At 43.5% G+C, this 15,774-nt stretch overlaps 1 protein-coding gene across 4 annotated transcripts in view; it reads right to left on the bottom strand.

Moving 5' to 3' along the window:
• The window catches only part of PKM (pyruvate kinase M1/2), a 48,699-nt gene that overhangs the window by 17,590 nt on the left and 15,335 nt on the right, over positions 1 to 15,774 (bottom strand). For all 4 annotated transcript variants that reach the window (XM_024213757.3, XM_024213756.3, XM_024213758.3 and 1 more), the window contains exons 2-6: positions 11,834 to 11,994; positions 10,732 to 10,823; positions 4,875 to 5,006; positions 3,644 to 3,830; positions 1,274 to 1,544 (exon numbers count right to left, since the gene is read on the bottom strand). In XM_024213757.3, coding sequence (XP_024069525.1) covers positions 1,274 to 1,544; positions 3,644 to 3,830; positions 4,875 to 5,006; positions 10,732 to 10,823; positions 11,834 to 11,975 — 824 coding nt within the window. In that variant the 5' untranslated portion in view covers positions 11,976 to 11,994. The remainder of the gene's footprint in view (positions 1 to 1,273; positions 1,545 to 3,643; positions 3,831 to 4,874; positions 5,007 to 10,731; positions 10,824 to 11,833; positions 11,995 to 15,774) is intronic.

Below are 15,774 nucleotides of genomic sequence, written 5' to 3'. Positions count from 1 at the left end.
CCCCAACTCCCTGCCCTGAGCCCCCTGCCTGAACCCCAACCCCCTGCCTGCACCCTGCCCCCAACTCCCTGCCCTGAGCCCCCTGCTGCACCCCACACCCCTCCTGCACCCCACACCCCAACTCCCTGCCCTGAGCCCTCTGTCACATTCTGCACCTCAACTCCCTGCCCTGAGCCCCCACCATACCCCTCCTGCACCCTCTCGGGGCAGGGAGGGGGCAGAGTTGGGGTGGGGACTTCGGGGAAGGGGTTGGAATGGGGTCAGGGAAGGGGTGGGAAGAGGCCGGGCCTCATGGAAGGGATGGAGTGGGGGCAGGGCCGGGGGCAGCGAGGGGGGTGTGTGTCAGTGATGCGGCCCTCGGGCCAATGAACTAGTCCTCATGTGGCTCTCCTGGTCATTTGAGTTTGAGACCCCTGCTTTAGTCTGTTTGTAACAAGTTTAAAATCACTGGATTTTGACTAAGTTATCAAGCAGCAGTTTTCTTACTTCTCCTATTGGAAAATTTTAATTGATAGAAGTGTGTAGAGGATGAAATTTACATTCATCCATAAAAATCTATTCTCATTCAAAGCCTACTTGTGTTATGTGAAAGGCTAATTACAATACCAGGTGTATCTTTAAGAGGAGAGAAGAGATTATAATTTTGGTAGCTAATCAGATTCCAGTTTTCTAAGTTGAACAAGGAGCAAGTGTTGTGACACTGGGTACATCTACACTACTATTTTTAGTCTCACAGACAAAGTCAGATGACCTGGGGCCTGAGACATGCTGCTGAAGGTGGGTTTTTTTGTTTTGTTTTTGGGTGCAGTGTAGACATATCAGTTGAGTCACTTGAGAAATAAATGGTCAATACTTCAGTGTCACTGGCTGCTACTGCTAGAATTGGAGATTAAGTTCTGGTACAGGAAAAGAGTAGAGACCTTGCTAATTAGCATTAAGTACTAGGCAATCCACTGCAAATTACTGAAGTTTGAGCTGATGAGGTGAGGTTAAGTACATAAAACCAGGATTTAAAAAAAAAAAAAAAAAAATCAAAAAGTGTACCCATTTGTATGTTACACTATGTTGAAAGATATACAGCGATAACTGCTAACCTGTTTTGCAATGAAGGCAGTAATATAGTAGTGACTCATTTCTGCAGAGAAGAACCAAAAGGACAAGCTGCAGTTCAGCAAAATGAAATTTGTGCTCCCAGTGGGTGTCTTTCCCCCTCTCCCCACCCCTGTGAGAATCTTTACTGTCACTTGTACAAGCCATGCTTGGGAAAGCTCACCTGCGCACGCCCTCATGGTTCTCAATCTTGCTGATGATCTTGATGTTCTTCCCCTTTTCTCCCAGCACTTGCCTGACAGCATGGACATCAGCTGCCTTGCGGATGAAGGAAGCAAACACCATGTCCACATCCTGCTCCACACCAAATTTCAGATCTTGAATGTCCTTCTCGGAGACTGCAGGAAGGTCCACTGCAGCACCAGGCAGATTTACACCCTTCTTGCTACCAAGCATACCACCATTCTCAACTTCAGTGAGAACGTAGTCTGCACCTGAATTAAATTGGATGAGTTTAAGTCAGCATCTTACTTTCATATAGTCTGTTGCTTGCTCCCCCATCACTTCACCATTATTCTGTACTGGTCACTTCTTACTATCTCCTCTTTCTACTGGAGAAGAGCAGGTGACTGGACACTTTCACAGCCAGAGTTGTTTTGACCACCAGACAGCACAGTTAATTGTCTTGTGCCTTTGCAATAGACAATCATGTTATGGTAATCCCTTAGGCACAGGCTGGTCGGGAGCACCTGCATTTTGCATTGGTCTGCTAAATCCTGCTCCTGGGAATAAATTCTGTCAGTCTAGATTCACCTCCACTCCCATTCCTGAAAAGGGAAGATATCTATTATAAACATGTGAGTATGATTGCTGAACTACAGAAATGCAATTTGGTGGTTTCTAGACAGGCTGTTCACATGTTCCAGAACACTTGCAAATATAAGTACCACTGAAAGAGGGGGAGCTCTGGAGGACACATCTCACCAGCCACAGTTCAGTGCACCCTACCATGAAAGCAGATAGCTAAAAAAAAAAACAGAACTGTTGGTACTTCACTTCCTAGTAAGACTAATCCCACATTAGCTATATGATCTAATTTTACAAACAAGAATTGGCGTGGTGCAGCAAGGGAGCAGATAGATTTTGAATACACAAAGTCTCCCTATCCCAATTCTATATTACTCCCCTTTCAGAAGGGAGATAAGCACCCCAGGCCAGAAAAATTAGTTATTCTTTTATACAAGAATCAGCAGCTCTGTCCACTGATGCAGATATATTGCGCTGTCACTATCTGAGGATTGCAATGAAGCTATTTAGGGAACAGACAATAGTTTGCCAGGGGGTATAGTTCTCCCTCTTTGCCAGAGCAGTTTGTTTATACTGAAACCAGTGATTTTCAAAAATTGTTTGATTTTTCCCACTCAGAGTTCCCTACCCATTGGTTTCTGCATCACTTTGAGAACTCAATTAATATGCCTTGGTCTGTGCACAGTCTATGGCATATTAATACTCTAAGTTCATGGGATACTCAACTAGCTGGAGGGAGCCAGCTTTCCCAGTAAGTGGCAGAAATTGTCAAGTAGTATATGATCAAAATTTGACCTGTGCTTTATCAGAGCAGCTAGCAATGAAGGGTTTAGGACAGGGGTGGGCAAACTTTTTGGCCTGAGGGCCACATCTGGGGGTGGAAATTGTATGGCAGACCATGAATGCTCATGAAATTAACAATTCAGAGATATTCAAATAAAAATTTAATAAAGATACATTTTAGTAGAAATAAACATTGTTATACTTTACTTATTATATATAATTAAACCAAACTTACCTCCTTTCCACACCCTCTTTGATAAATGTGAACAATGCAGCTGGCACTTCCTGGCCAACTATTCTTTGTTTTATCTTCAACAATGGAAAATTAACACTACTAAAACAGCAGAGTCACCTAAGAGAACAAGTAGCAGGCACATGGGCTTGCATGCTCCAGGCTCTGATGACGTGTGAGGAGCTTTTGGTAACTGGGTCGTGCAGCCACAGTAACATGCATGCCCTCAGGCAGGTCCCACCTGAACATGTGGGAGCGTCAGGTAGGCAGAGCAGAGCAAGCCCCGGGCCCCGCTTCCCAGCCGCAGTGGGGCAAGCCCCGGGCCCTGCTCCCTGACTGGATCGCCGGAGTGGGGCAAGCCACCGCTCCCACTCCTGGAGGGCCGATTAAAAGGTTTGAGGGGCTGGATGCGGCCTGCGGGCCGTAGTTTGCCCACCCCTGGTTTAGGAGAACACATACAGCCTAGCGAAACCTGGCTTAAGTCATCACTCAGTTACTGAAATGATTTTAAGGGGAAGGAAGTGGAGGTGGTTTTACTGCATCTACCAAAGTCAGAAGTCCATCCCTATTGTGTTAGGTCAAACCTGGAAGTGAAAATGGGTGACCAGTCACCAGGAAAGTACCAAGTTAGTCCATCTTCAATAGCTAGCTGAGCTTAATGGAATGGTAATTGCAAGTGAAACATCACCACAAGTTAATAGTTAGATGTAAAGGGGCAGATCACCATTAGTGCAGGGTTCATGGTATTGGAATCCCTTGATCATTACATACCTTTCCCCTTAACCTGCAGAGAAATAAGGCCATCATCTATATAGATTTTGCTGCCCACATCCACAACATTGGGGAGGTTCTTGTAGTCCAGCCACAGTACATTTTCATCGCACTTTTCCATGAAGGCGTTGTCCAAGGTCACTTTGAGAGTGGCTCCCTTCTTAAGTTCCACCTCTGCTGTGCCACTCTGTGTGCAACAATGGAAATTTTAGTAACAGAATGGCATGTGGGGTGTTGGGATTAGTGTGCAAGTGTTGATGGCCTGTGATATACAGGAGGTCAGACTAGATGATCTGGTGCTCCCTTCTGGTTTTAAACTCTATGACTCTAATATCCACTTCCCCCAGGACAGCAGTTGTGACTTCTAGCTTTGTGGTGGCAATCTCTGCTATAAGTATGTCTCCCACACCTACAGCATATTACTTACACACACACACACACACCCCTACCTACCTAGAGCCACCAATGGAAAAGAATAGTCACTGACTGGCAAGGTTACTTTCCTGCACGGGACGTGCTTGCTATGGTGGAACATGTTCATTATGGTCACATTCCAGTTTTGCACAGTGGACAGTCAATTCATCCACACTGTGTAACAGTCAGTCCTCTGAACCTGAAGTGGCTGAAAATGGTCCAGCTTCATTCAGAGGTTTGTTAACATTAACCTTTGGTCCAGAAGCAGAGTTAGTATTACAGCCACAAGACCATCTAGTTCCTTAGAGGCATTTTTTAAATGTAGAACGAAAGCCTGTATAATCATTGATAGTATAGAACAGGGGTGGCCAACCTGTGGCTCCGGAGTCACATGCAGCTCTTCAGAAGTTAATGTGGCTCCTTGTATAGGCACCGACTCGGGGGGTGGAGCTACAGGTGCCAACTTTCCAATGTGCGGGGGGAAGGGGCCCCCACTGCTCAACCCCTGGCTCTGCCACAGGCCCTTCCCCCACCCCACCCCTTCCCCTGAGCCTGCTGTGCCCTCACTCCTCCCCCAACCCCCCCCCCCAGCCTCCTGCACAGCAAACAGCTGATTGGGAGGTGTGGGGAGGGAGGAGGCTGCGCTGACAGGTGGGTGAAAGGTGCCGGGAGCGGGGGGGAGGAGAACGGAGCTGATGGGGGCGGGGGTGGGGTGGGTGCTGACATATTACTGTGGCTCTTTGGCAATGTACATTGGTAAATTCTGGCTCCTTCTCAGGATCAGGTTGGCCACCCCTGATACACAACAAAAACTTACTCCCTTGATAAGTCCAGTTCGGATTTCAGGTCCCTTGGTATCCAGTGCTACAGCCACAGGTCTGTAGGTGATGGGATCAGAAGCAAAGCTCTCTGTAGCTTCTCGCACATTCCTGATTGTTCTTTCATGGTACTGGCAGGGAGGGAGGAGGAAGGGGGAAAAAAAAAAAAGTTTTCAGCCCACTTCTTTTCATTTGCTGTCCTGGACACTATGAGATTACAGTCAAAGGCTGCTGTTCTCTTTCCCCATGCTCAGCTACTCCATCAGAGTGGAATACAGTGCAGAATCTAAGCTTTCAGTTAATTAAGATTACTCATTGTTATGAAGGCCATGTGTATGGAAAAGGTCTTACAAGAGTTAATTATCAGTACAGTTGAAGTGGTACAACTCCCTTAGGGTGGGTACAGTTACGTTGTGCACTTATACCAGTATTCCTCTTCCAGTCAGGAATAAGCTACCTGGTAAGAGGCAACTTGCTGTGTGTGGTGTGGGTAACAGTCCACACTAGGATTGTACTAGTATAAATATATTGGTAACATCACAGCCCTAAATATAGCTATATTCATACAAAAAACTGTTTAGACCAGCCTAAGTAGATTCAGTTCTGTCAAGCGTGCAAAGACAGCCAAAACCAATGGCAGGCAAGTGCAAGTAATTCATTGTCTCTCAATGGATACTAACATGGAAGCCTAATGATGGTTTAAAGCATCAATATTATTTTGTTATTAATCATTTCAAACAGAAGTTTTTAGCTAGTATGCTTTACCTTTGGATGCTGTGGACTGCTCAGCTGACAAGAATTGCCAGGGTGAAGAACTAGCACTCCCCTTCTCACAGCACTGGGAAAGAAAACTCTCTCCAGTACCAAAAGCCCAAACTGCCTTCTGAGTGCCACAACCCGACTGCCTTCCACACCCGCCAGAGGCCAAAAGATCTGGCTGCTGCCTACCCACATGTAAGAACCTCCAGCTTTCTCCTGACAATTTCAGCAGTGCTCCAGAACAAAAATGGCAAGGTCTGAAGAGACAGTTTAGGATAGCATACATTGTGCAAAACTTCAGGTTGAGTCTGAAACTGCTGCAGAATTCAGCTCCAGCTTGGCACAGTATTCCATAGGCCCTGCCTACAGTATTTATCTTGAGGAGGATGTGGGAAATTTCTATACAACTCTGTTTACCCCACTCACTGTTGTATTGCTACCCACTTGGTCTGAAGGAGTTAACTGGGTTCTCAGAGAAGTTCCTTGCTATCTCAATCGACTTTCACTTCACAGATGATCAGTATAAAGAACTGTTTGCTCAGCCTGATCAAACAGCAACATTGGGTAAAGAAAGCTTTTCATGATCAAGGTTATGTAAATCCTGACAGACAGCTGTTGAAGACAGGTTACAGCTGGAGGAGAGAGGGTGCTCAGACAGACTATGCTTGGACTAGAAACAAATTGATAGATGTAACAAGGAGTCTAGTTGTCTCCTTTCCACATAAAATACATGTAGCAGTAAGGGACGGATTAAAATGCTTTTGCTCATTCTAGTTTGCAGCAAGTCTGATGTACAGGCAGTTCAGCATCTTTCCAGGTTTTATAACCTCAGGATCTCATAAGCCTCTGATGAGAATTCATGAACACATACACGTTTATGGAAACACTGAGCTGAAGGCAGGTGGAGGAAGGCATTTTATATGAAGCTACAATGTCCTTAAATAGAGAACGGAAAACCCCCTTATGGATGGGAACAGAGGTACTACTACTAGACAGGGGAGGGGATTATTGCTCACACTAGATATGCACTCTGGTGTCCCAGGCCATTCACGTATATACATTAAAATAAATGGTTCCATGGGTAGAAGACTGATTTAGTTTCATGATCAAGAAATGAAAGTCAGGACTAGCAGAACACATGCCTCATCTTGGTGGTGTACCCAAGATGAGGTGTTTTACAGTAATTTAGTCCAAACACAAAGTCATGGATCTGCCTGACCTTGCTGTGGACTTTTGGAACAATTAGGAATTTTTATAATCTTAACACACGCACTCTCCCCTATATTGCTTTGTTTTAGTTTGACCTTAACCTTAAGAACTAGAGGGAAAGGAGTTTGTTAATTAAAAGGAGGTGGATAATATGCACTGGCAGAAGCCAGCGCATTTGATCATTGTTACAGTGATATTTCTACCAAGTTTACATGAAGTTCCACACTCCATCAGAGGCTTTTATTGGAAGCTGCTGGAGGAAGTCTATCCAACATCCAATTAAGCTTTCAACCTTTTACCCATCAGGCTTTCGCAATCTATGGTTTGGTATAATTGGTATCTGGTTTTTGGTTTATTCATTTTTGTTACAGCCACTAGTATGGTTACAGTTTCTTGCACTTTGTGACAGCTTCTGTTCCTCTTGTACAAACAATGGGATAGGAAAAGTGATGCAAGTTGGAAAGGGTGTGACATTTCATCCTGAAAATAGATATGGTAGACAAGCATGGAGAAAGTAAAAGGTTAATTATCCAGGCAAATATCAGTTGCCTCCAGATGAAATAAGAACTGAAATAGAAACCTGTCTGCAGAATATGCAGTGAAAAAGTGCCAGGAAAGTAGCATCAGTTTTTAGACTATATATAGGAATGTAGGCAAACTTGGAAGGCAGCATTCCCCTTATTAGAGCATTTATTACAATCAAGTTTTCAGGCGTATGTAAACCTTGTGAACCTCAGTTTTTGGGAGTAACTCAAAATCACACATAAGGCGTCAAGTTGGTCACAGTAACTGAGGTACACAAACCCAGTGAATATTCCTGACAATTTTGGCACCATTAAATGGGAGTCCCGGAAAGAGCTGAAGGATGTGTGTGGAGAGGAGTTACAGTTGAACAGCCTGTTGTGGCCTGAGTGTGTCAAGAAACTTTGCTATAGATAAGACTGGAATCTCTGTATTATCCTATACATCAAAGTTAGGAGCACGGCATTCCCAAGGGACAGATAACTGTTGAAAGTGCTGAGATTATGAAAGGAGAAAATTAACTCATGAGCAGCTTCTGGCTCTGGCCACTGTCAGAAGCCCAGCCACTGACACTACTCCAATGGTTAGATTTTTCAGTTTTCGATAACTTTAAAGGTCAGCATGTTTGTGGTTTCTGCAGTGTCTGTGTTCATTTTAATGCCCTGTGCCCTTTAAAGTTTAGGGGAGGGCAAGAAGCCAAGTTGTTACACAGCTTGAGGTGCTTACTGTGTGTCCTACAGAAACTACAACCCCTGACATTTTGAAGACTAAAGGACAGTCAACATGGAGGCCCTGGGCATCACTGCAGGGAAGCCATATTTGGAAATGGGATCACTTCCATATCTCAAGTCACAAAGAGGAATCTAGTCTATTTATATAAACTGAGGGGGCTTGTCTGCCACAACAAATGGTTTGCATTTCTTATGATCTTATTCCTCGCATAAATTTAACATAGTACTTTCAAATGCCAGAGCATGATCTCCATAACGGTCAGGTAACATAACCCTGCAAACCAGTGAGCCAAGCAGAGACCCAGGACTTATTTGAAGGAGCTAAGAGTTTGCTTCTGAGACAGGGAATTGCACTAGTCAGCAACTTGCACGGCCTACAACAAAATGCATAACTTGAATAGCACTCTGCTTATTTCTGTAGTAGTAAATCAGTGTTCGCTGAATACAATTCACATGTTAACAGCAAACCAGTGGCTGAGGCAGAAATGGAATTTTATTCCACTCCAGCGGACCCCTATACTGACTTGGAAGTAATCAGGTTATCAGAACTAACCAGTCAAAAAAAGCCAAGAGACTGTTAGGAACCATTAGGAAAGGGATAGACAGAAAATACAACAACACTACATAAATCCATGGTACATCCACACCTTGAATACTGTATGCAGTTCTGGTCATCCCATCTCAAAAAGAGAGATTAGAATTGTAAGAGGTACAGAGAAGGACAACAAAAATTAGGGATATGGAACAGCTTCCACATGAGGAGAGAGTAAAAAGACTAGGACTTTTCAGCTTGGAAGAGAGACGACTAAGGGGGATACAATAGAGGTCTATAAAATCATGAATGGTGTGGAGAAAGTGAATAAGGAAGTGTTATTTACTCCTTCGCATATCAAGAACCATGGGTCACCTAATAAAAATTAATAGGAAGCAGGTTTAGAAACAAGAGTAAGTACTTCTTCACACAATGCAGTAAGCCTGTGGAACTCTTTGCCAGGGGATGTTGTGAAGACCAAAACTATAACTGGGTTCAAAAAAAGAATTAGATCAATTCCTGGAGGATAGGTCCATCACTGGCTATTAGCCAAGATGGGCAGGGATGCAACTCCATGCTCTGGGTGTCCGTAAGACCTCTGACTACCAGAAGTGGGGAGTGGACGACAAGAGATGATCACTCAACGATTGCCTGTTCTGTTCATTCCCTCTGAAGCATCTGGCTCTGGCTACTGTCGGAAGACAGGCTATTGGGCCAGATGGACCCTTGGTCTGACCCAGTATGGCTGTTCCTACGTTTTTGTTCCTACCCAACCTAATTTTAAGTGGTAGTCTGAGGCACTTAAGGATACATAGTAACATGAGTCAAGTGATTTAGTGTTTTTTTTTTTTTTTTTTTTTTTTTTTTTAAACTTCTTTCAGAGGCAACCAGCAACCAAAAGGCAAAGTCCATGCTTCAAGGATCTTGAAACTGGTCACCTGTATGCCAGCTGTCAGGTAGTGGCAGTGACCTATTAGCTTAGTACTGAAATCCAGACTCAGTAGCAAACAAAATACCCTTAGAAAAAAAGGTTTTACCGACTAGCATTTGCTAACACACTTAAAGGATTGTAAGGAAGCATGCGTGTGTGTGTGTGTGTGTGTGTACACACACACACCTCTGCTTTCCCAGCAGCTTTCATTTATGCCTATTACAAGAGATTGCAGCTCAAATAGGCTGATTCAATTTAGCCAGAAAATTCTTTAGAGCAGAGGACCTCATCCTTCTGCATACTTAAAAGCACTCTCTCATATAAGAAAAAAAATGGAGTGTAAGAACAGATCCCCTCTTGATATAGTGGTGCTTTATGACAGAAGCTGGGGAAGAATCAGAGCAATTTAGTAGTTGTTTAACTAGGAACGTATGCTCATGTGTAGTAAACTGTCATAAGTGGCAAATACCAAGGTTAATCAGCCTCTAATGAACTGCAAGCTTGAGACCTGCAATGGGACCCGAACACCATGGAACCCAACCACAAGTGTCGGGTTCAGGTGAGGGAAAACAACTTGCATGGCTCAGATCATCTCTGCTCACCTTCTCCTGCCTGTGAAGTGGGTGCAGCAGCAGCTGCATGCCCTGCTCCTGTCAGCCACTGCCACCTTGCTGTGCTGGGGCACTTCAGTGCAGCACACCTCTCTCTCTACAGCAGACACCAATGGGCGGCAGCCAGCAGAAGCGAGGCTGTGCAGACCCAACAGATATGCTACAGATAATAGCACTGGCCCAGGCTCAGGAGGAAGAGTTAGTTTGAGTCTGAAAACAACTCCATCCTCTCAGGCTGGGTGGGCTCAGGTCAGACTAAGATTAGGCCTGAGCAAACCACCCTTAGAAGCTTGCAGGAGAGAAGGCTTGGGTATAGAAGATTCTAGCATGAGATTTTTTTTGTGGGCAGAGACACATATGTACAGGGAGAGATTACCCTAATTTTGTTCCTTTGCTTAGCGTGGCCTGTTGTGCACATTTTGACTCAATTTAAATCACAAATATCTTCCCACTGCCTAAGGCTGGAAGCTTGAAGCAGCACACACACCTTGGACCAAGTACCCTGCCCCATGAAAGCACTTTTGTCAGGACAATGTTTATTCAGACTCTCTCTGCCCTTACCTCATGAGTTCCATGAGAGAAGTTGAGACGGGCAACATTCATTCCGGATTTAATCATTTCTCTGAGCATTTCCACTGAGCAGGAGGCTGGGCCTAGAAGGAACCACAGTTTTACTACCAATTGATTAACTTTGTTACAGACTTTTAAAGGCAAAGATAGCAAAACCAGAAACTGTTCTAGGTTTGTGGGCTATTTCACAAGGCAGGAAAGGGTGAACCACATATCGATAGACATTGTAAAGCGACTTGAATATCTGTGAAGTAACATCTCCTTGCTTGCTGGACTTCTGGAAATTGCATGCATGCCCTCAAACTAGCTCAAATATACAAACTCTAAGATAGATGAAGAGACATCTGCAAAGACTGACTGCACTCCAACTAAGGGCACTTGTAACTCTCAAATGCAATTCCCAAGTATTAAAAGAATTCTTCAACCCTGGCTGCATGTTACTCCCATAGCCAAAGTCTGCAGCATATAGCATTACACTAGATCTTTACTACTTCATTTTCAATCTGCCAATTTAGATTTAATGGGGAAAAGGGATAATGATGCTGCACAGAAAACCAGCTGCAATAGCTAGAAGAGCCTCAATTGGAAAAGCATTTCACTTTATAACACAAATTCAAACTCCTAGCAGTCAATTCCCTAGCTGCACACGAAGACAGACAATTCTCTGCCATTAATAGAAGCTACTCCTATCCATCTCTTACTTTGGGCACAAGTTTGTAATGCAAGCTACTTTAACTATCATTGTGCAGCATGCAGTAAGACTGGGGCACAGAGCAAGAGTTTATTTTTGCTTCAGTCTCCAAGGTAGGAAGGGTGTGATTAGTGGCTAATCCAATTTTATATTTTGTAGTAGTGGATAGGGTTCGCTTCTGAAGCCAGAATTCATGCAAACTTGAGAAAAGGATATGGTTGCAATACTCATGAATTCACCAATGCTCCTCATCTTATAGAGAGATAAGTTAAATATTTGCATTTTTCCATTATTCACTCTACAGATCTTTGAGAACACTGAAGTCTTTCTGCTGTTCTTAAATTTTATATTGGGAGACAGCTGCAATTACCCTCCTCTCCCAAAGTGTTAAGAGTCACATACCAATAGTGCAGATAATGCCGGTGTTTCGTGCTGTGATTGGCTCAGAATCAATGTCCAGGCGGCACATATGCTCCAGAAAAGTGTCTGCCATGGCAGCATGTAGCTGCTGGGTCTGGATGAAAGCATCGTGGTGCTTAGACATGATTGCTGGGATTCTTTACCTAGGAGAGAGGATAGAGAGTTATTTTAGACTGGCAGGTAAATCTAAATAAACCTATTTGTTTAGCACGTCTCATACACTGTACACCGAAAATTGAGTTGTTTGAGATTAAAAAAAATCTCAGTAAGCAATTCTGCATGGGTATTTAAGTTATATACATTACCCAAGAAATGATGTAAAATGGAATCTCAGTACAGACTGGTGCTGCTAGTTACTGAATCAAATTATTGGTGTGGAGCCCTAACACGAGAAACAAAAGATTAGGAAGAGTGCCTGGTAAATTGCTGGGAGGTGGTTGTTACGAAATGAAATATTAATGTCTTCTACAGCCAGTTTATTCTGTCTCCTTGTAGTGATTTTACAGGGTATTTTTAACAGACAAATTAATGGATTTGCAGACATATTAATGTAACATTAGCCCAAGGGAAGCCCCTAACTGATCAGGCCAGGAACCAAGTTCATTTAGTACCATAGTAAAGACTGTTTAAGGGCTCGTTTATATGGCACCACAGTTAAATATGCCAGACTTGTATAATAAGCAAACACTGCCTGACCCAATCATCTCAGAACACTGGACTTCCTTAGGGCTTGTTTACATGATGCTGCAGTCCAGGCTACAGGGGTTTGAATTGTAGAGTGCTCTAACTGCCCCAAGTAGACCCTGCTGGTGTAAACAAAAAAGTACCTAGTGCATGTTGATGTAGTCCACAGGACAACACACACTGGTGCCTTTTTAGTTCATGCCAACAGGGTCTACACGGGGCAGTTGGAGCACTCAACAATTCACACCCCTCCCTGTAGGCCAGTCTTCAAGTGTGCTACTATGCAAGAGCACAGATGTTGTCACCATACTGCAGAGTTCTAGGAATGCTTACACTTGGGGCTTAAGCCTAGGAACACTGCCTGCAGTTGTGACCAGTTTTGAGGACTCAGGCAACAGCAAGACTGACCACTACTGTAGTTTTCCTACAGTTGGTTCAAAATACATCCATAGTTTGTGCTGCTCCCTCATCCTTACTCCCTCAACCAGTTTCCTGTCTCTGCCCTCAAGTATCTACAGACTGTAGTAGCTATACCATAGTGAACATTATTATTGTGCCAAAGTCTTGTTACAGATAATATGCACCTTGATGTAGAACTCAAAAGGTTCATTTTTGAGCTGAAGTCTCTTCTATACTCAAGTGCCTAATCAACATTATGGATTAATCCTGTAGGAGTTTAAAACCAACTCTTTGGCCTGGTCTACACTAACCCTCCCACTTCGGACTAAGGTACGCAAATTCAGCTACGTTAATAACGTAGCTGAATTCGAAGTACCTTAGTCCGAACTTACCGCGGTCCAGACGCGGCAGGAAGGCTCCCCCGTCGATGCTGCGTACTCCGCTCGCTGAGCTGGAGTACCAGCGTCGACGGCGAGCACTTCCGGGATCGATCCGGGGCACTTCCGGGATCGATTTATCGCGTCTTAACCAGACGCGATAAATCGAACTCAGAACATCGATTGCTTACATCCGGACCCGGATGTAAGTGTAGACATACCCTTTATGTCTGAACAGCTAAACAGGCTTAAGTTTAATCAATACTGCACCACACAGAGAACCTATACAAACTTTCACCCTCATACAAGTTAAGGCTAGTGCCATAAAACCCCTTCAAGCTGAGGGTGTCTGAAGGAGACACTACCTGACCATTAGAATAGCACTGTGATAAACTTGAGCATTATGACTACACCTATAGCCCTTCGCAGAAGCAATATCCCCTATGATCCTACCACCACGTATTAAGCATTGACATCACAGGAGAGCACATGCTGTTTTAAGATGGTTCACTCAGGAAGCTTAGCTCCTCCCTCACCCACCTCTGCCAGTCAGGCCTTCCAATTTCTCTGCATCTACGTGCAGTTTCTCTCGCAAGGCAGCTCTGACTCACTGCATCCTCATTATGATACAGAGACTTACAGCAATGACATAGGCTACTGAAAACCTCAGTATACCCTGGCAAGTATTCTCTTATCCAGCCCCATGGGAAGGTGCTAACTCACTGAAGTAGAAATGAAGGCACATGAAAGTCTGCCCATATTAGAAACATTGTAAGGTTACATTAAGGTACATGGCTATTCCAGCATACATAGCTTAATGTTTCCCTGCAGCATGAGGAGGTGGTACAGAAGGAGAGACATTAGCTCCTTCATATCAAACCACTTCCTCCCCACTCTTATGCAAGAGTTTTCTAGATATTAAAAACAAAGCAGTTCCCTGAAAAGGCAATTTCACACATGAACACAGAGTGTCAGACTTCCAGATCCTGCAACTGTTTAGGCTGCTTTTGGTCCTCTGATGGATTTGTTTAATTATTTCCTACTGGCTTGGCCTGACTTTAAAATAGGAAATAACTTCTGGATGGGGGAAGCAATACTTAGATCTTACTAAGAAGGAAGACTGATTTGCAGAAGGGGAGCAGTTAAGATGCAGCTGGTTTAATATTAGTTCACTCCCAAATATCCTGTAGCCAATCATCACAGCCTAGATTTCAGGTGCAAGCCTCTGAAGAGTTCAAGCAAAACCTTGATATCATGTAGCACCTTGTATAGTCTAAATCGCTGAATGCATTAGGGAGTAGTATAATGTATATTCTCATAAATGAATGAGAAGGAACTGTAGCAGCAAAAGTTCTCCTCATGCCCATTGACACCAATAAATCAAAATGTGCAGCATGCACTATCTGAATGCAAGACAATTCTGGAACCAATATGAAGCATCTTATTTCATCTGGCTCTGTACAAGGGATGAGCAATTGAGATGGAAACTGACAGTCCACTGGCTCTCAGGCTATTCCTGAGTCACAAGTTTTTCAAAAAAAAGGAGGGGGGAGGGTGTTAAATGCAGCCAGCACCTCATGGAAAACCCATAACAGTCATTTACAAACTACTCTAATTTAAATTTCTGTATTTCACACTCACTCTGTGATAAGATTACTGCTTTTTAAAAGTTTCATTTGATGTCAGAATCCCATTAGGGACAATCTTTTCAAAAGTCAGAGAAAGTGATCACAGGCATTGTGACCTTGGCTTTTCTGGGCAGGGGAAGTTGGAGGTGGAAAGAAAAGCACCATCAAGAACATAGAAACAGTGTGTTTTCCTGCATGTGGCTTTAGTTTTGCAATAATAATACTAATAAATAATTGTGCCCTATGTTTTTGCACTTCCCTGCTTATAAATTACAGTGCTTTTCTATGAAACATTCACTGAACTCTGCTGCAGGTTAAGATTTGAGTACTATTTTTGGTATTTTACATTATTTTAGAAACTTTTGCAAAATGCAGATCAGCATGGCTTGCTCAAGACAATGAAGATCTTATAAGAGTAGGAATAAATCAGATTGATTTCATTAGGACACACGACTAGTAAATCCCAAGTTTATTAGAGAGCCTAGCCTCACATGTCTCTGGCAAGATGCACTTACATGTCTGAATTGGTCTGTGTTTGTTCAGAATTAGTATGTTCCTTTTGATATTATTAAAATGGAGACTGGCCTGGGATATGCAGCTCTAGTTGTGCTGCTGCTTAGAAGTATCTAAGAAGGTAGGAGAGGTAAGATCTCAGTTGCTTCCTTTTACATCATCAAAATTAAGGTGACTGGATAGGAAAGGTTACAGAAGGGCAGCCCTTATCCAGCATTGGAAGAGCTTAGACAAATTTCTTGCAACAGAAGGAAGTAGTTACAAGTTTTGATCTGTCACATTGCTTCTCAGCCAGCTAAACCTTTAGAGGCAGAAGTGGAAG

The sequence above is a fragment of the Terrapene carolina genome, unplaced genomic scaffold, assembly GCF_002925995.2.
Source record: "Terrapene carolina triunguis isolate 2854851 unplaced genomic scaffold, T_m_triunguis-2.0 Scaffold67, whole genome shotgun sequence".
Lineage (NCBI taxonomy): Eukaryota > Metazoa > Chordata > Testudines > Emydidae > Terrapene > Terrapene triunguis.
Note: the sequence above shows the minus strand (reverse complement) of the source record. Positions and strands in the feature narration are given on the sequence as shown.